General features: G+C 44.7%; 2 protein-coding genes and 1 non-coding gene across 3 annotated transcripts in view; 2 read left to right on the forward strand and 1 right to left on the reverse strand.

Annotated features, from left to right (window-relative positions):
• The window catches only part of LIMD1 (LIM domains containing 1), a 33,108-nt gene extending 14,615 nt beyond the window's left edge, over positions 1-18,493 (forward strand). The window contains exons 3-8 of the mRNA XM_027675629.1: positions 7,490-7,557; positions 8,826-8,888; positions 10,330-10,460; positions 11,560-11,611; positions 12,295-12,363; positions 13,326-18,493. Of these exons, the coding sequence (XP_027531430.1) occupies positions 7,490-7,557; positions 8,826-8,888; positions 10,330-10,460; positions 11,560-11,611; positions 12,295-12,363; positions 13,326-13,463 (521 nt within the window). The 3' untranslated portion in view covers positions 13,464-18,493. The remainder of the gene's footprint in view (positions 1-7,489; positions 7,558-8,825; positions 8,889-10,329; positions 10,461-11,559; positions 11,612-12,294; positions 12,364-13,325) is intronic.
• Positions 18,494-19,446: 953 nt separating this feature from the next.
• On the reverse strand, positions 19,447-19,519 carry TRNAR-ACG. Its single transcript has one exon. It is a non-coding gene; the product is annotated as a tRNA-Arg (tRNA).
• Positions 19,520-19,777: 258 nt separating this feature from the next.
• Positions 19,778-25,201, forward strand: part of SACM1L (SAC1 like phosphatidylinositide phosphatase) — a 31,263-nt gene continuing 25,839 nt past the window's right edge. The window contains exon 1 of the mRNA XM_027675627.1: positions 19,778-19,903. Coding sequence (XP_027531428.1) covers positions 19,845-19,903 — 59 coding nt within the window. The 5' untranslated portion in view covers positions 19,778-19,844. The remainder of the gene's footprint in view (positions 19,904-25,201) is intronic.

The following is a 25,201-nucleotide window of genomic DNA, read 5'->3' on the forward strand; positions in this document are numbered from 1 at the left end:
GGGCCACAAAAGTAGGTTAAAAAAAAAGGCCCCAAAATACGTACAACTATTTCCTGCAAGCTCAAGGTGTCTGTTTCCGTCTTGGGTTTTGGGGTTTTTTTTTTCAGCTTGTTGGACAAACACTTGTAGCTGTCAAATGCTTTGTAAGATGTTAACTATTTAAGTTAAATCGCTACTTTATACCTCCTCAGACCACGAAATATACAAGTGTTTCCAGATGTTATTTACTATTTAGGAGTAAGGAGACCTTACAAATTATATACATTTAACTAGACAGTATCACTCTAACCTACTGGGGAGTTTTAGTGTTTTCTCTAGGATTTGACCAGGCTTATATCTGACTGCCACAGGTTGTCTGGAAAACAGAACTTTTTAGCTCTCCTAGCAGCGTAATTTAGAGCATAAGGGACTTGTACTTGAACCACTTAGTCCTCAGAGGAAATCTGAAAGCTAAAAGAGATGGCTGTGAAGGAAATCAGAAGGCGAGGAAGGAAATCAGAAAGAAAGAACTGATTGCAAGGTGGTTTGAAGGAAGGTTTGATGTTGAGCTACAACACAAGAGCCAAAGTGAGGACCAGATTTTGGACCCTTACTGCAGAGAGTTGGAAACCTTGCACGTTTGCCATGTTACAGAATTCAATCTTTGACGTCAACATCACTGCATTGCTTTCTTTTCTTTTTATTTTTTGTAAACTGAGATTAATGTTGATGTCTGTGTGGGGGTAACAGGCTGCTGTTCCAGTGAGAGAGCTTGAAATAGCTGTCTGCCTTTTACCACCTTCTGGGTTTATATATTTTTTATTTAGTATTTCACAACATAGTTGTGTTTAGAGGTATCAAGGGTCATTTACTAAACTAGGTAGCTAAGCTATTGAAGCAGTGTTCTCTTGCAAGCATAGCCCTCTGCTTGGACTAATTAGTCTTGCTGCAGTGATTATAAAGCATGGCTACTTAGAGCAATGCAGCTCTTGGTGCCTTTGGGCTAATTATTTTGAATAAGCATGTCCTGAACTGGTATGTAACTCCTGGAACAACAAGGCCCTGTTTTTTATTGGCACTTCTAAGTAACTCTACAAGTAGAAAGTCACCTTTTTATGCACATGTGATTTAATCCCAGACAGCAGGATAGCCAGCCTTGCCAACTGAATTTCCCTGCAGCACATGTATGTGCATGGTTATCTTCAGGTGCAGGAACTGCCATCTCTTCTAGTGGAGGCAGAATTTACTGCCTTTAATTGGATATAAACCCACTACACCAATTGACATGCTTGAGAAATGTGCAGATCTTCAAAGTGGAGAGTGCAAAGCATTGCCAATAATCCATCCTCAACATTCCTTCAATAAAATTATCATGCCAGAGTCTGCATAGTAAACACCTCTTTTTTTTTTTAAGCAAAACTACTGTCTACTGTCAGGAAAGATTAAGATGTGCCTGGATGTACAGTTTGGAAGACAGAGAATTCATCAGTGCATGTTTCTGCTCTGGCCTAAATTGCTGCTATGCTCTTGCTGACTTTTTATCTTCAATCTCTCAGCTCGCCGGTGAAAAATTCTGTTGTTCATAAGAAGTGCTTGCTGTAGATGAGAAAAGCAGGGCAAGTTTTATAGAAACGTGACAGTACTTGTTCCTCTCCTGGCCAGATTTCGGGGCAGCAGTGATTTGGGGTCTGAGCTGAAGGGACTTTGCCATGGTTCAGGTGTCCTCAGTAGATATCCCTGATGGAAAGGTGCAAGTGTTCAGCTCACACAGAGGGGTGCAGTCAGGAACTTAAAAATATGCTAGTGGTTTCAGTCAATCGCATGTGTTTTAGTGCTGGCTAAAAGTCTGAAATTATTAGGACAATGTGAGAAAAAAGGTGAAAACTTCAGTGGAATAAATTTCCAGTCTTTCCAGCCTTTTTATTTTATAATGTCATCTTCAAAGTACTGTTTTCTGTTAAGAACAGGCTATGGATTAGTCATGCTGTAAAGTTTTTAGGAGGGTACAATGTTTTAGTGGTACCTGTGAGTAATTTTCTGAGTAGCGTCTCAGCAAGCACTGAGGCCCCTTCCATGCGTAGAGAAATTTAAAAATGCTCTCTCATGTAGTTTAGATGCAGAGTTACATTCACCAAGATCACAGAGACACCCTCTTTCCTCCTTTGAGGCTCTGTGCATTTTGATGGCAGTCACTGGGTGACAGCGTGAGAGGCCAGCTCTGATGGCCACCTAGTTTTGGTGTGTTTTGGGGAATGGGGCAGCAGTCCCCAGTGTGATGCACAGTGACTGATCACTGGAGTGAAAAGCAGTCACTCATTCAGGGACATCCTGGATCGTAGCACTGCATTGTCCCAGGGTGACTGTATCTTACCTCTGAATTTTGAAGCTTCCAAGGGTTTTCTCTAAAAAGAACCCTTGAATATCTTCTTGCAACAGTTTGCCATCAGCAAAGCAAAGCTGTTGTTCAGTTGTGTGGTGTGCTGTTGTTTCTCAGTGTTTCCCTCTGGGGATCCGTTTTTGCTCATGAGGGGTTGTATTGCTGTTAGCAGCAGCTGACCTTTCTTATGTGTGCCAGAGCATGTTTTTGGCTTTCAGGCATTGGATCTTTTTCTCTGAGTTTTGTTTCTTTGATTGTGTTGTTTGGTTTTTTTTTTACTGCCTCAAATGTATGGTGAGAGCATAGAGGGTACTTTGTGCAATCTTATCATACAGCTGGTGTAGTTGAGAGACAGACTGAACATCTTACATGGTAATGGAGCTGTGTCTTAGCACAGTTTCTTCTCAGAGATATCCTATCCTCCTGCCCGTGTTTTCACCAAGACTATGGTCTGTCCTGGAATGTCTGCTGGTTGATCACAGTCTGAGTTTACCTGATTTGGAGGATGTGCAGGCATTTAAGGGACCCTTTTGTGCAGGCCCAGTTCAAGACCAGATTGGAACTACTGACGCCTCTGTGTCAGCCTCAGTGCTGCCTCCAGCTTTAATGGTGGCCAACAGAAATGGGACAGATGTCAGAAATTAAGTAGAGCTCTCTTATACTTGACCTGGTCTGCCGTGCATGGTAGGACACCATACTGCCCTGCCTGTCAGCAAAGTATCCATGGAAGGCTCCAAAAACACACGTGCTGGCCAGGAATTGGTGGGTCTCATGTACTGTGGGCATCAGGGACTTTTGAATGGTAGGGAGGAGCCAAGGTCTCTGGTCTCTGGCTGCACCCATTTTACTGCCTGTGGAGTGTGCGTGGACCAGAGCAGGTTCTTCAATCCAAATGTCCTCACAGATTTACATGGGAAGACTGAAAACTGGGGGAAGAGCTGTAGCTTGAGCCTGAGCCACCCAGGACTGAGGAGGAGCTTCTTTCAATCAGTAATCACATGTCCAAATTTACCTCAAATTTCTGTGGTACTCTGAAAAGGACTGATTTTTGTAACAAAAGTGATTTTTGCCCATCTGCTGTATAGATACCACAGGGTGTTCCATGGCGCCTAGATAAGGGATAAGTGAAGTCCACACACTGCCTCCCGAGCAATGCAGGGCCCTGGTCTTGCATCCTCATTGAGCCCTGGGATCTGGATGTGGCCCTGTACCACTGTAAGCATTTAGAGCTATCTCTTGTCTTTGAACATGGGTTTGTGAACCCATTGTCCTTTAAATAAATAAACAGAAAAGCAACTTAGAAAGTTGAGTCCAACTCCCCAGCAAGCATTGATGCATTTCCCAAGACCCTCCTTGGGCCAATGCAAGTCCTGGGAAACCCTCCTCTGTATGAACTTCAAAAAGAGAGAGGCATCAGCATCCTGGGAGTGCTGCCTGATGGTATGCCTATTATCAGCTGCTAAGCAAAGTGTGTTTATTTTAGCACAAAGGCACTAGTGACTAAGCTTGAAATATTTTGAAATCGGTGCTGAAATGACCTTGAGGTCATCCTGAAGGTTCCACAGCTAAACAGATTAGACAGACGTGTAAGGGATGAGCAGTACATAAAAAGTCAGGGCTCAAACACCCTGTTAGAGAGACGAACGAGATATCTTGTAACAACAAGTGAAGACATTAAGGTTGAAATGCCAAAGAATTTTAATTGTCTGAATTTTATCAGGTGCGAGATTAGCTAAATTCGGGGTGAAGTGAAAGTGAAATATGGTCAGGAACCAGCAGTTTAAGACATGTCGTAGAGCAACTGATCCTCAAAGCAGCAAGCCACACATTAATATTCCTATGTTTTTCAAAAGATATCCTCTCTATAGTCTTCATGATGCATATATAAAGTAGGCAGTGATCAGTATGTGATTCCTCATATGCCATTTAAGTTCTTAATCCTTCCTTTTGGTGAAAATACAATAGCATCTCTGTGCTCAAGTGAAACCTGTGCCAGCCTCTGCAGGCACAGTCAGAAGCATTGCTTTTGAGATGGACTTGTTTAGTTTAAGGTACTGTCCCGTGGCAGGGAGCTCAGCACAGGGACAGAATCCACTGCCACCCTGCTCTGTGCTGGGGGACAGTCCCAGTGCTGTTTCTTTCACTAGTGTGGCTGCAGCCAGAACATGCATTTCCCAGCTCCACCGGGACAGTCCCCAGCGCAGCCTGGGGAAGTGAGCTTTTCCTGCATCTTGCTTTCCCAACTGTATGATGAGAAGGTACTTCCTCACCTCAAAGACACACTGGGAGAAGTCCTTTTTGAAGTGGGCAGGGAGAGGCTGAGAGCAGCAGAGGAAGACATCAGCTCTGTTTGCATGCACTACTCCCAGGGTGGCTGCAGGAGCACCTGATCACTTGTGGTTTTTGCAAATTTCCTTTTACATTTCTGCCGGGGGCTTAAAGAGCGTCATGGAGAGAAGATAAAAATAGTTAAAATGCCCACCTCTTCCCTAAAAAAAATAATTAAATCATCCCTGCCCTCCCTCAAAGTGCTCTTGGTGTCAGTTCTTCTGCACAGATTCACGTAATGCCAACTTACAAATTCTTTCTAAAGAGGTTTATCCCTTTGCTGAATGAGCTTGCAGCAGGAGCCCAGACACAGCACACTGGCAATGGCACCTACTCTGCAGGTCTGTTGCCATCAATCTTAACCTGCTAATGTCACGGGGTTAAAAATACACTGGGTGCAGAATGGCTGGTAAATCCTTTTTTTGTCACCGTGGAAGAATGATGTTGTGGCAATGATCCAAACCTCATCCCTTCTGCTGGAATGGCTGCTGCTCAAGCACCAGCCAGGGCCTTTTTCCAAAGAAGCCTCTCCTCATTCCATGGCCCCATGTGTATGTTTTTCCTCACCACTGTCAGCTTGTCTTTAAGGAGAGAAGTTGCATGTAGGTGGAAAGTCACTTAAACATCTCCTGTTGCACTAAACAGAGAGTCCAGAGCCCACACTACAGCGTAATTTAAAAGCAAAGTTAAATGTTTTTGTTTGTTTTTTCATTTTTAGGAGAGCCAAATACCAATGTTGTATTTAAATCATCAGGAGATTTTCAGGAGTACTTCTTGATGCATTAGACTTGTTGATAAATTGCTTAGGACTGTTCTTGACAAGGCTGCTGCAAATCTCAGGTATCCTCATGCCTCTCCCTTCTCTCCTCAGAAACTGGGACTCTGCAACTGCTGGTGAATGTACCAGACTTACCTGTGGACAGGCAGGCACACAGGAGGGGTTATTATACAAATACACACCCTGCGCCACAAAGATAACGTGTCCAAGATTGGATACTTTCAGTTTTGGGCTGTGGGTCCTGTTTTGGTGTCAGCAACCTTGGCAACATTAGGGTGGATAAGAAAAATGAGAGTGGGATGCTTTCAGGTTTGTCAGGTTTTCTTGCATGTACTATCCAGCTGGTGCCCTGGGTCATATCTGACCTCCAGGTTATGTGGTTGTCCCCAGCAAGGATTAGAAGAGAATGGGGAACAATGACTGTGTTGGGGCCATGTGCTTTTGGCTCCTATACTGCCCAGTAAACATGGGGCTGAGCAGTGCCTACAGTTTAACCATGAAGCTCCTGCACATGCAGGCCAGGGCTTGCTCCTCAAGAAGCATGCTGCCCTGTCCTCCATCTGGCTTGCTGGCTGAAACCTGGGCAGGGCACTAAGGGGCTGCTGGTGAAATGTTGGTCTTAATTCAGTGGCAAAACTTTAGAGCTTCATCGGAGCATCTCCATTTCCCAAGTTATTTCCTGGCCTGAGAGTGCCCTCTGGCGTATGCAGGGGATGATAAAGATTGTAGTTTATTGAAGTGGTTTTACTTGGCTTCCTCCTTTTCTTAACGCTTTGCAGCCAGTGCGGTTATTTGCCGAAGGCTGCCGGGTAGGTGCCTGCCATAAAGCACCAAGATGTGACCCCCAGACCAGGCCCATGTGTTGTCCACATTTATACACCCAGCAGCTGATGATTGCTTTTTTATTGATACTGGCCAAGTGCATATAAAGCTTATAAAGCAGGAGGCATCTGGGCCACGGTGTCTCAGGTCCAATTTCCTTCCAGCAATGCCTGGTAGGTGTCCAAAACCAGCCTGCAGCAGGTCCTGCTCAGGCTGTGCCCAGGCAGTGCTGCTCCCCCTGCCCTGGGTGCTGTCTCCTGGCACAAGCCTGTGGCTCCAGCACAGAACTGTTCCAGTGATAGGCTGAATCTCAAACCCCAGGCTGAGTAGGTAAACTGGGCTTCAGTGAGGTAGGAGCCACTTTTTATAAGCAAACAAAACCTAGCCCTTTTCTCTTGAAGGAAGGCAGGGGATTTAGAAGTGGTGGTGGCGTGAGCATACATTGCCATAGTTACATGGAACTGAAAACAGACAGCGAATGTGAGGCATAAACACAAAAGCTTCAGTAAATACAAATCTTCTCCATGTGTAGAGTCCTTTCTTGGAAAAACTTTGTCATCTTGTCTATGTTACGACATTCTGATTTAAAAAAAAAATTTAATGGTTTCAAAACTTTCTGTTGGCAGCTGCAGAAACAAATGTGCTGGTACAGAGCAGAGAAGCCTTTTAAGTGCTCCGGTTTTGCACTCTGCTGGGGACAGAGTGGGTGGTCAGGGATTGCAGTGCCTTTTCTAGCGGCTGCTGATTGAAGGCACCTCATAGGGAAACAGCAAGGTTGTGACATTTTGGGGAATTAAGTCAAGTATGGGCCACTCTTTGCCTGCCCTTTCTTCTTTCCTCCTTGCTTGTCTCCTGGGGTGTTCTCCACCGTGAGTCAGAGTATCCTCATTCTTCCCAGAGTTACAATGCATGTAGTAATCTGCCAGGAGGTGGTCCAGGCTTGCAAAGCTACCACTTCCTACCCAGAGGTGGGACTGTTGTCTGCATCAACTGACTGGCATTCATCAGCCACCACCAGTGGAAGAGGAGATGGGAGCTGGAGTCTGGGAAGACCCATGCTGGGATTGGGTGCTCTTCTCCACCTGTATGGGGGCTGTCCTTGGATGTCTTCATTGTTGTTTGCTTCTCAGCAGCCAGATTTTGCTCACATTTTCTCCCTGCTCTCTGCTAACCTTCCTTTTATCTCTGTGGTTTTTTTCCCTTAGGTCGAAAGCTGAGAGGAAAAGCCTTTTATTTTGTCAATGGCAAGGTGTTCTGTGAAGAAGATTTCCTGGTAAGCATCCAGTTGGCCCTTGTAATGACACATCTCAGTGTCCTCAGCAGACACGCAGCCATTCTGCCTGTCAGTTTTGCCTGTGTTTCACATAGTTCTAATCCAGCATCCTGCCTGGCCCTTCTGCTCCAACATTTACCCAGAGTCAGCGCCAGCCATGGTGGCTGCCCACATGTGGTGCTGGGAGTATCCAAGTGAGAGGCCATGGTTTTGTGGCGCAGAGCCCCTGGTTGAAGCCATAATCTGTTGTGATGGCTCCTTCAAAACACGTCTCTGTGGCCATATTGTGGAGGCAGGAGTGAGATAAATGGCTACAGAAGAATGAATGAGTGAATTTCCCTTTTCAATGGACTGGGTTTGCTTGGGCAACTTAATGGACATCTTTCTGTTGCCCTCAGTGGATTTTGTGTGATGTAAGTGAGCATCCTTGGCTGGTGGAGATAAAAAGCCATATAGCCTTCTGCCTCTGAGTCCTAATAGATTAATCATTCACTGAGACTTGAAAAAGTTGTATTTGCCTACTTATTGGTGTAGTCTAGTGATTTCTATCAGAGACAGGTGAGTTAACCTTTGCTCTAATCAGCACAGGCTGAAAATCAAAAAATTGATTAAACGCATGTAAAATATTCCATTTTTCAAGTTTGCACTTTTGCCATTCAGACAGATGATGTACTGTGCCTGAGGTGCATGTCATGGACCAGACAGCCAGTTCCTTAATGATAGATCTCACCAACAGCAGCAAAAAAGTTGCCCAACTTGATTGTTATCCTAACAGGGAGCTGGGACAATACCACTGACCTCAGAGGAGCTTCAATAGCACTATAATGGTGCAATCAAAGAAAGAATTTGGCTTTCCAAGCCTATATATACAGATATTGTGATATGAATATGGGATAAATGCAAGTAAGTTCCTGGCTTGTAGATTCATGTGGTGAAATAAGCATCTAATACTCTTATTAGTAAATGCCTTATTTGCATGTGCATTTATGGTATTTACTTTTCTACTTAATAAACTTGAATTTCAGGCTTGGAAGTTACAGGAACTCATACTCCTTCTGAACATGGGCAGTCTGGTGTGTTTATAGAATATCCTCTGGGGACCCATACACACCTTCATATAATGAAAAAAGCATTAGGAAGTTTAGCTTGTGTAAGGAGCACAGAAAAAGGACCAATAACACATATGCAAATAACACCCCACAATACATTGTTGTTTATGCTTGACTGGCCTTGTGAAATTTTGAGGGAATTCTTTTTTGTCCTTGCAGTATTCTGGTTTCCAGCAGTCAGCTGACAGGTGTTTCATTTGTGGTCATTTGATAATGGACATGGTAAGTGATAATTGCTTTACGAGAAAAAACTCCCACAGTGTTTTAGAAGAATGCATCAAAAGCAAAATATATTCATATGCACTACTGTCTGTTATCATCTGGTAGTCTGCCTAGTGTGAGATTGGTAGCAGAAAGAAAATCCACTAAGCCTTTTGTTGATTTTTTTCAAGGAAGTGAAGCTGGCACCCTGCTGTGCATGGTGCAGAGACTTTGCTCCGCCTGTTTTCAGTGCATGTTGAAAAGCAGAGCCTTGAGCTCTTTCATCCCCTTTCAGGCTTCCCTGGACAGTGTATTTGAAATCCTGTTGATGCTTCCTGCTCAGCAGTGCCATGGCTCTGCAGTGCTCTCTTGCTGTGAGGCATCAGTGCAGCTCTCTCAGCCTGTTCCTTCAGGATGAAGCCGCTTCCTTGTCATTTTTGGTGGGTGCTGGTAGTCTGGGGTACAGGTTTGGCCCAGAGTATGTGCTCCAGACCTCAGTTCAGATCTGCCCAAATCCTTGCAAACTCTTCTGTAGATATGTGGACATCCTTCTGAAGCAGGATTAGGCAGGTTCCATCCATTCCAGATGAGCATGGAGTGGGTAACAGCTCAGGGGGTCAGCTGCCCTTTAGCCAGCACTGGGCAGCATTTAGTTAGATGTTGTTCAGAGGGAGACTGGTGTAGCTGGTGGTGTAACACTACAGCTGAGGAAAAGAAATTAGGAATTTCTGGTTCATATCACACCTCCCAAGATTTTCTAATGCTTATCATTAATTATCTTTTTTTGCCTGCTTACACTGGAAAGCATTAAAATTGGAAAAGGTATGTTTTACTCAGAAGTCTGATGCCTCTGCTGATGGACCATGGTATTCCAGGTAGTAATTGCTACCCCCAAGGGTGAATTGCAGCTGTTGAGTTGAACACAGTCCACAGTCTGTGCTTATTAGAAAGCCAGGCTAGTGAGTACAAAGCTCTGCAATATCTAAGGAATTATGAAAACCTAGCAATAATATTTGGTTCAGCCTCTCATGGAGAATATGAAGATGCGTTTCCTTTGTCGGGCTGGTAAATCTTTCCTTGTGATCCTGCTAAGTGTTCCCTATCTGTTGGCTTCAGAAATTATTTTGTTTCCTTTAAATTCTGTCACTTCTATCCTTTATCATGCTAAATACCTTGACTGAGTCTCTTAGATTGTTTTCTTACCCATGGTAATAATTAATTTCTCTGGAACCAGGTGCTGGTTCCAGAGAAAATATATATTGATATATACTTCCAGAGAAAAATATATTGATTCCAGCTGCTCTTTCCATTCTTTTAAACTGGTTTTTCATAAGAGGTGGTGAAAAAAGACACAGCCCTGCTGATGAATATGTAGTATTGTCTGGTGTAAAGCTGTGTGTTTGTAATTTTCACCTTTATTGGCTATTCACATGCATTTTTCCTCTCTCTTGGTTTGTTGCAGATCCTGCAGGCTCTAGGGAAATCATATCATCCAGGCTGCTTCCGATGCGTGGTCTGCAATGAGTGTCTGGATGGTGTGCCATTCACTGTAGACTCTGAAAACAAAATCTACTGTGTCAGAGATTACCACAAGTAAGGACAAAAAAACCAGCAGAGATGTTCCAATCAATAAGCCTCTAATTTAGCTTTTCGGCTAGTTAGAAAGTGTAGATTAGTAAAATAGGTACAGGGTTAGAAGTTTGAGGATGGGCCTAGACCCTAGAAATTCCCCATTTGTCCTCTTGTCCTGTCATTGACTCCTGTGTAACTCTGAGGAAGTCACATAACCCCTGGGCTTCAGTTGCCCCTTCTGTAAAGCAGAGGGAGTGCTCATGCAGTGATGCACAAAATCAGTCCACTTTAAAGTAAGCCTGTGAATGCCTGTGGAAATTAATGTGAGTTACTTTTTGAGTAGCTCAGGAGCTGAGTTTGACTTTTAAAGAATCACCACTGAACCTGCAAAGCAAAGCAAACTAAATTAAACAACTGATAAATCCACTTTAAAAATCACTTGTTATTTAGACAGTAAGATAAAATGACTGTGCTCTTAGCTGGTAGTTTTGATATTAGAGCTGCCTATATTTGAGTCCTTCTGGCTGGCTTTGCTCCTTGCTCCGTTTTCTGGGCAGGGAGAGTATTAAGTGTTGCTCAGGCAGCCCTTGGAACTCTTCTATGTTGTGCCAAGATTAGAGTTGTTATAATCTTGTTGCCAAGATTAGTGCCTCTGTGTGCCATTGTTGTTCTGAAATGATGCATATTTCCTTGTGATTTAATTTAATTAATTATTGTGTTATAAGGCCTTAAGAAACTGTACAGTCACACGGTACTGTCTCTGAGGTTTCCTGCCCCAAGGTTGCCACTTCTTTTGATGTGTTTTTCTGGGGATGGTCTGCTCAGTTTCTCCTCGTTCTCTTTTCCAAATCACTCAGTAGCAGCCAAGAATTTTGCAGGGGATTTTGTATTTTTTCTGGCACTAAGTGTAAAATATAAGGTCTATTTTTGCCTGATTGAGCAACATGTGCCAAGCATTACTTAAAATCAGTGCTAAAGTGAATTTATGATCTCAGGATGCAAAGCTTTCCTGTGGATAAGTTATTTACAGCTGCAGCTTTTCGTCTTATATCGAGAACATACAGGCCTCTCTTTTTGTGTCGATCTCTAACTTGCCTTCAATTTCTCATTGCTCTTTCAGAGTTTTAGCTCCAAAGTGTGCAGCATGTGGACTTCCCATTCTGCCTTCCGAGGTGAGAGCCTTTTATTCCATATCCCCTTGGGGAGGGAGCATCATGTCTCAGGTCTTGCTCTCTTTGACACTTGACCCTATATCAAGATGAATGTGTTTGTGGATGGGGAGAGATGGTCACTTCCTCTGGAGTGCAGCCTTTTGACCTAAGCTTATACGCTGTTCTTGAGATGTGACACTTCTGCTCGACAGCGAAGCGGACAGGCTGCTTTTTTCATCTCCTGCAGGATTATGCTGCTGCTAGTTTCATGTTCAGGATAATTTTCCTTTGTGTCAATAAATGTTGGTGGCACACATGAATGACTTCTGTGTGACCCCTCTGGGACTAACTCATTTTAATACTTGGAGGAGATGAATCTTAGCCAAAACTAATTTAAAAATCTGAGAAATGTGATCTAGTGAAATTACCAAATCATTAATGCATAATTTGAGGTAGATGTTACTGTTAAACAGAAAGAATTTTACCTTAGTGGTGTTACATTTTAGAGGATATCTGTAGTCAGTCAATGATGAAGCTTTACTGTAAAAACAGCTGCAAGTGGCAGGATTTATTTGCAGTCCCCAGCCAGCCACCCAACTGCATTTCCTCAACATTCGTTTTGTTGCAGGAAGCAATCTGCAGAGTGCGTGTGTCTGATCCTGCTGTAATCCTTTGTAATTTCTGCTTTGCTCAAATGCTTACAGGGGTCTGATGAGACCATTCGGGTTGTGTCCATGGAGAAAGATTACCATGTGGAATGTTATCACTGTGAGGTAGGTCAGAAGCTTTCTTGGGGAGGGGGTGCTTAATAGTGATAACTACTATTATTTTTAAGATGGAAATAAATCTCCTGCCTTCCAGTGGCAGTAGATGAGCAATTCAAACTTTGCATTGTGTGATTCTTTCTATCAGTGGCTGAAAAATTTCCAGTTTGAGGACAAAAGTTTTTGCAGCAATGTGTTTCAGCTGCAATTTCATTTGCTATCCATAAAGTTATGGGCAAAGAGTTAGTTATTGTTTTTTAAACTTGGCAGTTTATTTGTTAATGAAGGAAGCATGGTGACTTAGTTAGGTTTATTGCTGCCTTTCAGAAACCTTGAGCTCCAGATCACATTAGTGTATCTGATTTCCAAGTCAGATTGTTCAAAAATGCTAAGGTGATGACTGATCCTGTGGGGTGTAAGTTACCTTCATTCTCATAGGAAATGAACATCATTGGGAATGGACAAAGGATATGGCTACACAAAAAAAAAATTCCAGGAGATGCCAGCTCTAAAACACCATTTGGTCTCTGTGCAGGTCTTCCAAGAAAGCCTTCATACTTCTGCGCTGTAAATTAAATATAAATAGTTGTCTTCTCTCACTGTGCTCATAATGGAGTGACAAGAGGCCCTGACTCCACAGTCTGGTTTCACATCAGTACAACTGTAATGTGAAGAGGTGAATCCTACCTGAGAGTATAATGAGATATGGTACATTTCAAATGTGGTCGCACCTTGCCACAAGATAAAGCTTATTCAATAAAACTGCTTAAGACAAATTTGTACAAGGCTGCCCATCACAATGCCTGTGCCAGATGTTTTCCTTCTCATGACACATGTTGGAATTATTAGGAAGGAGCTGTTGGCTGGGTGTCTTCTGTCCTTGTCACAAAATCACCTTCCTGGAAGCCAGACCCAGCTCACACTGGAAGACAAACAGAAGCTCTAATAATTTGCACGGCCTCTCTTTGCAGGACTGTGGGATGGAACTGAACGATGAAGACGGGCATCGCTGTTACCCACTAGATGAACATTTGCTTTGTCACTCCTGTCATCTGAAACACATAGAGAATGGCACAACCCCAGCAGCTGCCTACCAGCACCACTACTAGCCAGTGTGGCTGACATCGGAAAGCCAGGACAGAAGACTTGTTACATGATCTCCCTCTCCCTGCCCTCAGTTGATTTCCTGTGCATGTTTTTTGCCAGTCGGCAACATTTCTGTAAAAGGATATGAGAGATTTTTGGTGGATTCCCAGAGTTTGTATGCTTGTGGATTCCAGCTGTATCAAACCATGTCTACTTGACCAAGAATGTGGCATGTTATCTAAACTGATCAGTTTACTTTTACGTGCCTTTTTCTGCTACCTGGAGATTCCTCTTGGCTCACTTTGGAAGATTCTTCAGTGAAAGCACAATTTGCTGTCGTGTCTATAAACTCAGATCATGTCATGCACAATTAAAAAGCCAGAGGCTGGCTTGTCTGCCTGCCTGCCAGGGACATCCTGTCAATCTACTGTTTCCTGACAAGCGCATTTCATCAGGTTCCCTGAAGGACATCAACGTATTAGTACTAGTTTTTAGACAGTCTCTCTCTTTTTATTAATTCTTTAGGAAAAGAAAACAAAGGGGTCTGTGCAAAATGGCACACTCAGACCTTTCTGTTAATTCCCTGAACTCCAGTATCAAGTCTGGCTGTAAAAGCAACAACTTTCTGAGCACAAACCAGCCATACTCTCTAGCAGCTGGAGGCTGACGTCCCATTTCAAACAGAACAAAAAACTGGAACAAGCTAGGCTAAGCTACTGCAATGACTTGGGGCCCAGGCTTGTGTGTCAGCACGACACACAGGGGCCAGTCTGCTGTGTCAGAGTCTGAATAGTGGATCTATATTTGGAAAGGAAAGGTCGGGATGGTGAAAGTGTGGACACAGGGGAAATCCATCCTCATTCTTGCTTGCAGAGCTCGCTTTGAAAAAAAAGCTCTCTGTACAGAGACACTTGCCTGAGTTTTCCAGTTTGTCCCCACAACTCAGCCCTCAGCATGGCCACTCCTTTCCATGGTGTTTACCCAGCACAAAGCCATTTCATAATGGTGCTTATTTAGAGCTTGGGGAGCAAACTCGAGATTGTTATGAAGGCTTTGTAACACAGGGATTTGGAGCCCAGCTCCACAACCTGAACTCAGATGAGTATGTTGGTATAAACAGATTTGCTCCTGTGAATAATAACAGCTTATCTGAGCAAGGAGTTAGCAAGTTTGGCCCTTACTTTCCATTCTGCTGAGAAAGCAGAAAGACAAATCATTTCTTTTTTGAGCCCCCCCTGCTTTATAGTCAAAGAAATCTGCTCCCCCACAATATGTTACATGTATGATAGCTGTGCCTGCAGTGCATGTTCTGTACCTACCAAAGCTGTGCAACCCCTAGTGTACAGGTACAAAGCTTTTGTTTAAGAAAAATCTCTTAATTTAAAGCCTTGGATGCATTTGAGGATCTTAGCTACTATTTCCCACATTTTCTGTGGAAAACTACATAAATCCTCAAGTATCTATGCTAAAGATGTAAATTTGGTTCTGACTGGCAGAGGATGGGATGACATTCTTAAAGATCTTTTTGGTGAAGAAACTACAATAAATTAACTGAGCAGTGGCACTGAGACTCACAAAAAGTGTCTGTGCCGAGAACCCACTACGGTTCAACCAAACCTCTTTTCCAGTAGCATGGATGTAGCTTGAACTTCACTTGATGTAGTCAGACTGCCTCACATACCCATCTGGAGCAGCACAGGTACCAGGTAGCAGCAAGCTGCCTGTCTCTGCCCATGCTAACAAACTGGCGTGCCGTGGCTGAAATGTGAGTGTCCACAACTGCACAAGCCTCGGGAGCCTGGTGGTTTTGGCACGAAGTTTCATGGGGTCGATGGACCATCCAGCCTTCTGCCCCATTCAGCTGTTACCACCTCTGCCTGTTGCTGCTACTCTTTGGGATGGGAATGGCAGCTCATGGCTGGAGGTTGGTCCTGTGCCAGAAACCACCCAGACATGCAGCCCCTCAGTGAGAGACTAAAAGCTCAAGGTGGGGACTTTTCCACTGTGAAATACATGTCTTCCAAGAGTTTTATCTGTGATTTTAGAGGATGTAAAAATGACCCCAAGTATGTGAGCCCCCTAGAGTCTTAAATTTAGCCTCCAAATGCTGGTTAGTGAAGGGATGGTAGCTGACACAAAATATAAAAGGTGCTGCATCCAGGCAGGATGGACTGGGGGCAACAAAACAGCCCTGGGCAGATGCTGTAGTGCTCTCACCTTGGTGCATTGCATCAGCTTATGTCCTGCAGCACAGTTAGGCCAGAGCGGGAAGGGGAGTGTTCAGGGTGTGGTTGTGATCTTAGGACTGTCTGAAGGGACTGAGGTGGAAAATAACGCCAGCTCACATCCCTGGTAAATAATTCAGATAGTCCTGGGCAGACGGCTCCCCTCCCTGAGCTGCTTTTGGCAGCGAAGGCAATGAGGTATCAAAGTGGCTTTTGGAAGTGAGCTGGAAACACCAGCATTGGTCATCTGTTGCTGTCTCTGGGAGACCAGCTACTGTGTGGTTCATGCTTTTGCTAGCTCTTGATTTTTTTTAGAGCAAGCCCTCATGCACATTTTTTGGCCTTCATTTTGTAAAGATCTGAAAACACAAGTGGGACTGATACTTTCTTTTTAAGCTGCTGTTTAAACTTCTTTCTCACCCTTGCAGCCTTCCCCACAACCTCAAAATAGGCAGGAAAGAAGGGGATGGGGAGAAGGACAATTTTCCTTCATGGAAAGCCTTGAGCAGCCAGCTTGTGGCAAGCTGTCTTGCAGGAGCTCTCTTTGCATCACCAGAAAGTTTGGCCTCTGCTCCCACACGGTGTCTTCTTACCTCTGTCAGCTATCCCGTATCCCTCAGCATTGGGGAATGAAGGCTGCCCTACTTTCAGTTTTGAGGTTCCCTATAAATTATTAAGCGCCAACACTCTCCTGTATTTATGAAGGGCTAGAAATGACAGTGTGAAACTGTTGAAAAAGGAGCTCTGTGGTTTTGAAGCTAAAGCATCTACTTCATTGCCCTGTACTTCTTTGTGTGCTAACTTGCACCAAATCTGTCTTTGGGAGTTGGAATTCATTTACGCTCGGTATTATTTCTCCCAGGCTGTGGGTGTCTGAGTCCCTGTTGATTTTTCCCAGCTTGTCCCTGACTGTGCAGCTGCCTGATAGTAGGTCCGGCACAGGGAGAGGCAGGGGCGTCCTGCACAGGGGAGGGAGACTTCTCCTCCTGACCCTCTGCCAGCTGTCTGTGGAGCTGCAAGCCCTCACTGCCTGACTTCAGGCAGCTCCCCCAAAGGAAAAAATGTAGCTCTGGTGCTGGAGGTGTGAGGCTTTGCATGCTCTGCAGAAGAAGTTCAGAATACTTGTTAAATTCTGCCTATCCCCTGGCTGATACGTTGGGTTTTGCTGTTCACGTGAACCTTGTTGCCTTTTAATTTATTAAGATGCTGAAACGTGCTATGAAAAACTAGTCTTGATTCCTCCCCCAGCGAGTTCTTCTGACTGGTTTTAGAGTAAGGGACCCTTGGAAGTCCCATTGTGCTGGTAATGAGTAACTCTCATGCAAATAGTTATTCAAGTGAATTCCCTGAAGGCTGTTTTCAGGAACCAGAGCTTAGGAGATTTTTTTCATTCAGGTCATGCTGTTAAATTTCTATTGCTTAGAATACAGAAACTCATTTAAATAGGGATTTTTGCATAAGAGCCGGGGAAAAACCCCAGCTATAGAAGAAGCAGACATTTTTGTGTAATTTAAAGTGTAAGAAACACCTGTGATCAAAGTAATTTTGGAAATTGCCCTGATATTAAAACACAGGGAACAGCAGTTTCAAACACCCTAGTGAGGAGCGTTTGAAGAGATCTGTGGCTCTTCAGTTTCTGAGTTTCATTTGGGGGCTTTTAAAATATTTTCCCAGTCTTTCAGGGTTTAAATGATTATATTTTTTTTAGATCTTTTTACTACAAAGTGAATAGCTGCTTAGTCTGGAAATGGTGGAGTTTTCATCAACATCGGGTGTGCTGTGGCAGCCTTGAAAGGGGGAAACTGGGCTTCTGAGAGCTGGTATGGCTCTGGCTGGTCACTCAAAAGAGAGGATTATCTTTGGCTGCCGAGGGAAAAAAGTCACATGTGGGCCTTGACTGCCTGCTACATGCTCACTTTTGGGGTGGTGTGTGCTGTTGTGGATGTGTGGTGCATGCTGCCTTTCTCACCTCTGTGCCCATGCCAAGTGCTTGTAGGTGGATCATAAGCAACTTTTTGTGCATGAATGTAAGGACAACTTGACCCAGGCTTCATCACTGGGAAAATATCTCTGGAGTCAGTACCTGTGGGCAGGGAAGGGCTACGGCCAGATACACATCCCTTTTCCCCCATCTTCTGAGTGCCTGCACCACTGGGAGAAGCTGGGAAGGGGTTTGCATCTCTCATTGTGCAGCATTCATGTGTTCATTTTTCTTTTCCATTTCTGTGTCCTGCCATGAGCCCAGACAGAGCCTGGAGCTGCCACCCACCCTTTTCCTACAGAGAAGCAAAGCTTTCCTGATAATAAAAATCCTTACCCACTTTCTCCCAGGGCAGCCAGAAGCTTGCATGGCAATATGCATCCATAGCCCACTAAAGACAAGATGAGAGATGAGAAGAAACTGTCCCCACATGAAAACACATGGCATAGAGCCCTGTGAAGGCAGGAATGCCCTGCAGCCCTGGTATAGGGATGACTGGGCTGCAGTTCCCAGCCCTGCTGGCACCGACCCTCTTCTCCACACAGCAGGTCTGCGGCTCATGGCCCAGAAGGGACCCAGGCAGACACACAGGCTGTGGCTTTCTGTATGCAGAAAGCACATCCAGAGCCTGGCTAGTGATACTGAATGGTACTAATTATTTTATGTTTCATTCAAAGCTCAGCTCCAGGAGAGAGTATTTTAGGATTTGTGCTGGTGTAACTAACCCTAGCCTCCTGTGAACACAGCCCTCTTTTCTTCTGTGCTGTTAAGTATTTATAAAGACTGGTAGCAGAACAAAGCCACTGGCCTGTCGTGATTTCAGTGATTAAACACAGTATCTTAAGCAACACTAAGAGTCAAGTCTTTCCTAAAGTTATGATGATTGTCAGCACCCGGAGTCCACAGGGAGGGAGTAAAGCTGTGAAATGATGGTTTCCCAACCTTTGCTTTCCTCCTGTCCCCCCCCCCCATCAGTGGCTGCAGTACGGACTGGTGGGGGGTACATCGTCAGCGGGGTTCTCTGGGGATTTCCAGTCCTTTGCAGGCAGCTGGTACTTGCTGCAGCCCCATCGGAGGCCATCCTGTTCTGGCATCCATGTGGGGAGACCCAGGTACTGGACTAAGGAGCTGGGAGGGATGTGCTGCATGTGGGAGCAGATTCTGGGCCCCGCATGGGGGTTTCCTTTGCAGCGTTCATGGGGATGGATTCTTTATAGCGTTTTGGATAGCATTGCCATGGCTCTGGGAGGCAGGCAGCCACATGGTACTCCCTGTATCAGTGACCATGACGCCTCATGTCTGAAGACTGGATGTTCCTGGATACTGCTGGCCAAGCAGCACTGCAGCAGCATGGAGTTACCAGCTAATATGAAGCAAATAAACAGGAATAACTAATTAGAGTTTGAGGTTTCCCCTCCTTGAGGCAAGAAGCTGCCCAAACCCAGGGCATGACATCCAGAAGGCTGGATCCAGTGGGAAATTGGCCAGGAGGTGCCTCAGGCTTGCTCTGTGCCAAACCCCACGACCTGGGCTCATCTCCCCCTGTAGACGGGGTGCCCAGGTGGACAACAGCTGTCCAGAAGGTGGTGCCCATGGGGGGGTGGCTGCCAAGGGCAGGAAGCCCTGTAACACCACCCAACCCTGGGGGTTTGGAGGTCCCCACGCTGGGTGCATGAGGATTCCCTCCCTAGGTCTGTGTAGTAGTGTGGGGGCTGCTGGCAGCACCCTCGGACCGAAGCCCAGGAGAGTAAAATAAAACACGGGGAGAAAACGGCGGAAGGAGAAAAAAAAACGAGCGGCCGAGCCAGCCAGGAGTCGAACCTAGAATCTTCTGATCCGTAGTCAGACGCGTTATCCATTGCGCCACTGGCCCTGCTCGTTATAAGTCTGCACCCCCTGAGCCCTTCACTGCGGCTCTCGCGCGCGGACCCAGCCAATGGCGGGGCCGCCGAGCCTGGTCGGCCCCACCCCCTCCTTCCAATAGGCGGCGCCCCTCCCTGGGCTCCCCAGCGCGCCCACGGAGGTTTGTCCCGAGCGGGGCCCCGTCGCTGTAGCCCGGCCGCCGCGTCAGGCAGTCTCTCTGTCTGTCAGTCAGTCAGGCAGTCAGTCAGTGAGTCGGGCGGGCGGGGCGGGAACAGCCGGGCAGGGCCGGGTCGGAGCGGGGCCGGCGGCAGGGCCGGGACAGCCCGAGGGCACGGATGGCGACGGCGGCACCCGCGGGAACCACGGCGGCGGCGGCCTACACCAGCCTGAAGCTGTGAGTGACCCGCCGGGGCGGGGGGGACGCGGCTCTGGCACCTGCCGGACGGGAGCGAGGGAGGGGAAGGGAAGGGAGGAGCCGCCGGGGGAGCGGCGGCCGCCCGTCCCTTACTGCCCGCTGCCCTTCCCGGCCTGCCCGCTGCCCTCCCCGCCGGCCTGGACTCCCTCGCTCCCCGGGTGACCGCGAAGGGCTTGGCCCGAGGCGGCAGCCCCGGGCGGGAGGAGGGCGGAGGGATGAGGGAGAAGGACTTTGGCCGCGGACACAGCACCGATCCCCTGTCACCGTCCATCCCACAGCGCTGCGGGCGGGCGGCTCCCGTGTCCCTGTCGCTTCCCTCCCGCGTGTACAGGAGGGCAGTGCCTGCCGGGCTTCCCTCGGCGTGAGGAGCCCGGGCTGCCCAGGGAGGTCGTGGAGTCTCTCTCTCCGGAGACATTCCAAACCCACCTGGAGGCGTTCCCGTGTCACCTGCTCGAGGTGACCCTGCCTAGGCAGCGGGGTTGGACCAGGTGATCTCCAGAGGTCCTTTCCAACCCGGATAATTCTGTGATTCCGCATTCTTGCTTGTAGGTGGCAGCTGTAGGGCTCGGGCGCTGTGTAGAGCTGTGTGTATGCAGCGCTGCTTGCCAGCAGATTTCCTGCGCGTACTCACCCATCGGTCTCTCATGGCACAGCTGGGGTTTTTTTTTGTGATTTGATGGATTTGATGCCAGTTAATGAGTTTGAACTGTGATGACTTTGAACTTTCCGGGCTCTCCAGTGCAGTGCCTGCTATGACTTTTCCAAATAAATTCTCATAACCTCCCGGTGTAATTTTTTTATTAAAACAAATACTTTCTTGGGGGAGGATGTAACCCTTTAAACGTGTGTGTGCCAGATGTTTGTTTGTTGCCTTTAATACAGCAGAAGAAGTTGCGTAACCAAAAGCAGTACGAAGTTAACACTGCAAGAGGCGTCTCTTGTAAACCCTCACACGGGCCAGTTCAAATTCCCGAGGAAATTACTCTGAGCATGAGACTCTTCATGACTGTCTGAAGCTGAAAGTGAAGTGTCTTTTTGTGTCCTAAAGGCGTTCCCAGGCTTTTGACCTCTAAGTAGTAGCTTGAAACTGCATAATTGAGTTACCCATGCCATTTTCAGGCAGCAGTATCTGAAAGTGATTCTTAAGCCTGATTTACTGTGCTTAATGCTCTGTTAAATTTCATTTGACAGTCATCTTTTGGATTCAGAGCAAACATACTTAGATCTTTTGGAGGTCTGTATAAACAGTTTGCCATAATGCTGTTACGTGTTTCAAAGACACTGGGCTTCTTATTTTGATCAAACAGTTGTGTGAGGGTACACAGGCACTGGAGATAACTGAGTATTGCTGAAGAGTAAGATCAGTGATGGCTGAAAGACTTGTTTATTTGGCAGAAAGCTTTTTTTCCTCTTGTCACCTAAACAGTATTTGTCTTTCTTTAAGCTGATCTTGTGATCTTTTTGCCTGCAGAGGAGCAAAGGTGAGTTGTGCGAGTAGCAGTTGTGTGGCTTGTAGTACAGAGTTGTTATTACTGAGAATTTTTTCAAGTAAAAGCACTTCTCTGGATACAGGCTAGTAAAGAATTCTTTCATTCGAAGTTTAATCTTAGCTAAAAGTAAGCTTTGATCTTTTTAGAAGGTTGTCTCAAATGTAGTTTAACATGATTTTTTTCATAAACAATTGTGTTCTGAAAAATGAGGTTTGGGGTTTTTTTCTTTTTGTTACACCAAGTTGTGGTATGCCTGCAGACTTTCAACCACGCATTTGAAGATATAAGGTCATAACTTGGGTGTGATGAGTCAAACTTAGCAGGTTGACAAGGTCAAAGGAGAATGTTCTTCTGAGAAATCCGGGCTAGACTTGAGTTTGGGGATTTAATGGTGGTAGCAGTGTTTGGCTTAGTTTTTTAGTCTGACTACTCATTCTGACTATGCAAAGGTCAGATTCTGCAGCTGTACCTCATCTGGGTAGTCTGGTGGCCCTGTATGGATCTTCACTGACTGTAATGCTTTGCAGGCTCCCATCCCATACATCCAGCTGTGGGTTCTAGCTCTGAACTCAAACCTCTTGTGTTTTTCGTGTTATCAAAAGTCAAGGTTCAAGCCCTTTGTGCTTTGACCGGTGTCATCAGTCAAGTTCAGGTGATACTAGTAAAAGTGCTGATGCCTCAAATCTGTATTACTGTTGTAACTAATTGAGTTACACCAACAGTTATTGGGGAAGACTATAAATGTGAAAACTGCTGACCATAGTTGTCATCTGTGGCACTGCTATACCTACTGAACTTCCTCTTGTAGCCTTGGGAATAAATTGTAAAGTTCAAACAGCTATTGTAGGTGTTTTATCCATTACTCGTGGGTGGTAGTACAGCTACCAGTCCAGTTAATATATAAAAACTGATTGTTAAAGCTGTTTGCAGAATAGAGAAAATCCTGGCTGTTGTTTTGGCTCAGTTAAAATCACTTTTTTTTTTTTTTTTTTTTTACTTTGTGCTTGGATGAAGACTTATGTTGCTACTTGCTAATACTTATCTTAGTATCGTATGGGTCCATGACACTAGCTGTGTTTCAGATTTAATTCCTGCTGCCCACAGTTATGCTGCCTTATGTGCTTTGTGAAAGTTCTTGTCAGTCTTTAGTAGCTACTGCATTTGAACACAGTGCCTTCTGCTTGTGTGTATTTGGGGAGAGGTCTTAAAGTGCATCTTGTTTTTAATTTCTTTTTTTGCTAGTTTTCTAAACTGAGTTTTCAGAGCTTGGATAACACTTCTAGAAGGAACAACTACACTTCCCTTTTTTTTGCTCAGTCTAAGAGGCTGTCAGGGTGAAGCTCAGGGATGTTGGTAGAGCAGGAAGTCAAGCTGTAAATTATTTTCATTTTAAGTGAAACTTCACTGGAAATAGATGTTATGTAGCTGTGCCTTTAATACATGTCTTTTTTTTTATGTTTTTTTCCACTACTGTTTTCTAAATCCTGGGTTTCTTTTCCCTGCTCTATGGGAGATGTTCCAGTTCTTTGAGCTGTTTTCGCTTGAGGAGAGTAATATTTATGGGAGACATATAATTAGCACACCTGCTCACCTAGAAAATCTGGAATCTCTGGAGTGCTGAAACCACCAGCATGTTAGCACTGTTACTTAACATACTGCTGGAACTCTGTGCGTAAACTACCACCTTTTCTGTGTCTCACTGCAGACAAATTTGCTGTACTCAAGATACCAAAGGCATCCCTGCACAGTACAGAGTGTGCTTTTGTCTTGCTTTATTATAGTATTTAGGGGCTGACATCAAAGAGTTTCCTGCATTAGAACATTGTTAAGTATTTATGGTGAAATAATCAATTGCTGAAGTAAGGGTTTGGCTGTTGAGACCTAGAAGGCTTAAGTGATATTGAGTGAAGTACTATCTTTAGTGGCCATTAGAGCATGATGGGTCCTCTTTCATACTGTATCTGAATACAGGAATATTCCTATTTGTAAGATCAGCCTAATTAAAATGTGGGAGGTATATCTTTTTGATATACAGTGATGCTTTATAGTATAATTAATGAAGTAAAACTTCACAACAAATATGCAAACAAAAAAAAATTATTATCTCACCTAACTGTAAATGAGTCTGACTTTACACTTGGTGTAAGCAAGCAGTGGTTTGGGGTTTTTTTGTTTTCTTTTATGTTTCTGCTATGTTGGGAGTCAATTTTTTACCTTAACTTTGAGTTGTAGGAATGAAATCTACTGAATGAGTTGCTTTATCTCTTGGCAGCAATCCACACAGTTTCAGTTGGAGAAGATTATCAAAATTATATCCAAATCACCCTCAGTGATATTTGAAACATGAATTTGGTGGTTGCACTTCTTCAATACCTCTCCTTTTCTTGAGTATCATGAGTTACACTATCCATTTTAAATGTTTGCATTTATCCCTCCCTTTGCTCTTTAGCAACAGTGAGAAATAGTTCATTATAATAGTGATCAATTTTCCTTTATTTAAAAAGAAAGGAAATAAAGGAACTAAAATTTTGTGAAGATGTTATGTGCTGTTAAGGTGTAAGGGAAACAAGATACTGCTGATAAGAGTTCTTGATGTTTTGCATGATTCTAGACAGGAGTGACAATGTAGCCAAGGAGGCAAGCAAGCTGCAGTGTCAAATATGATGGTTATACAAAAGCAGAATGTGGCTTGGGGTGTGAAAACCAGTTCTAAAAGTAACTACAGGCACTATGGGCTTCTGTAAAATACAGCTTTCCTTATTTTTTATATAATACTAGCATTTGGATTTTGATCTGTTCCTTATTTCATTAAAAGAATGCAATGAATCTGTCTGCAGATTCCTAGTCATTGTGAGTGATCCTCTCTTCAGCATTTAATATCTCCTTCTCAGATAAGTAAAATTAGTATGTGTGATGTCTTTCTAAGCTTGTGACAGACATACAAACTTGGTAGTGAGTAGGGTTTATGGACGAACCTATTCCTGCATAAGATGTACATCAGCTTCCATTCTGAAAGAGAAGTGAGAGGCAGTTATTTTAACTATAGCAATTTTATGGTAGAAAAGGTCATCTAAGTGAGCATGAGACTACTAGCCTAGTTCTCGTCATTGGTAAGTTTGTAAATAAGCATTTGGGCTGAAGACACTTCAAGTCTCGGCCTCTTTCTAAACTGTATTTATTTTAGGAAACTTTGAACTTCTTACACAAATGAAGCAAGCACTAAGTGAATCATCTTTCTGTCGAAAACTTTGAAGAGCACCAGTTCTCCCACTTATTCTGAAGCAAGAATTTAACATTTTGCAGGGCATTAGGCTTTCCAGTTTGTGTTGTGTAGTGGTATTTAAGGCAGTTTTTAAAGGTGATGCCAACAAAGAAATATTTGTTCAAGTTTTGTCAACTTTGTAGACTGGCAACTTGATTTCCTCTTGCCCCTGCCTTCCCCCCCATCCAAGACATCCAAAACAAAATGACCCGGAGGTCTGAAACAGTCAACAACAGTTCTACTCCAGTGTGCTGCAAGCTGCTGAAGCCTTTTTGGTCCACTGAGCTGAAAACAGGGTTGACTTGTCTTTTATTCTCCATGACGCTTCTGTCAACAAATCTGGTCTTGAAGAGGACAACGGGAAGGAGGACTTTGAATGCGAAATGTGCATTTCTGGTTTTGCTTAAACTACAGGCATTGTGTAAGAGGAGATAAAGGTGATTAAAAAAAATGGTTAAAAGGTCAGTGGTGGTGGTAGGAGATAACGTGGTGTAGGATTTGAGAGAGAGAAATGCTAGGGGCTGG

This window comes from Neopelma chrysocephalum, unplaced genomic scaffold (assembly GCF_003984885.1).
Source record: "Neopelma chrysocephalum unplaced genomic scaffold, ASM398488v2 Primary Assembly neopelma1_26, whole genome shotgun sequence".
NCBI lineage: Eukaryota > Metazoa > Chordata > Aves > Passeriformes > Pipridae > Neopelma > Neopelma chrysocephalum.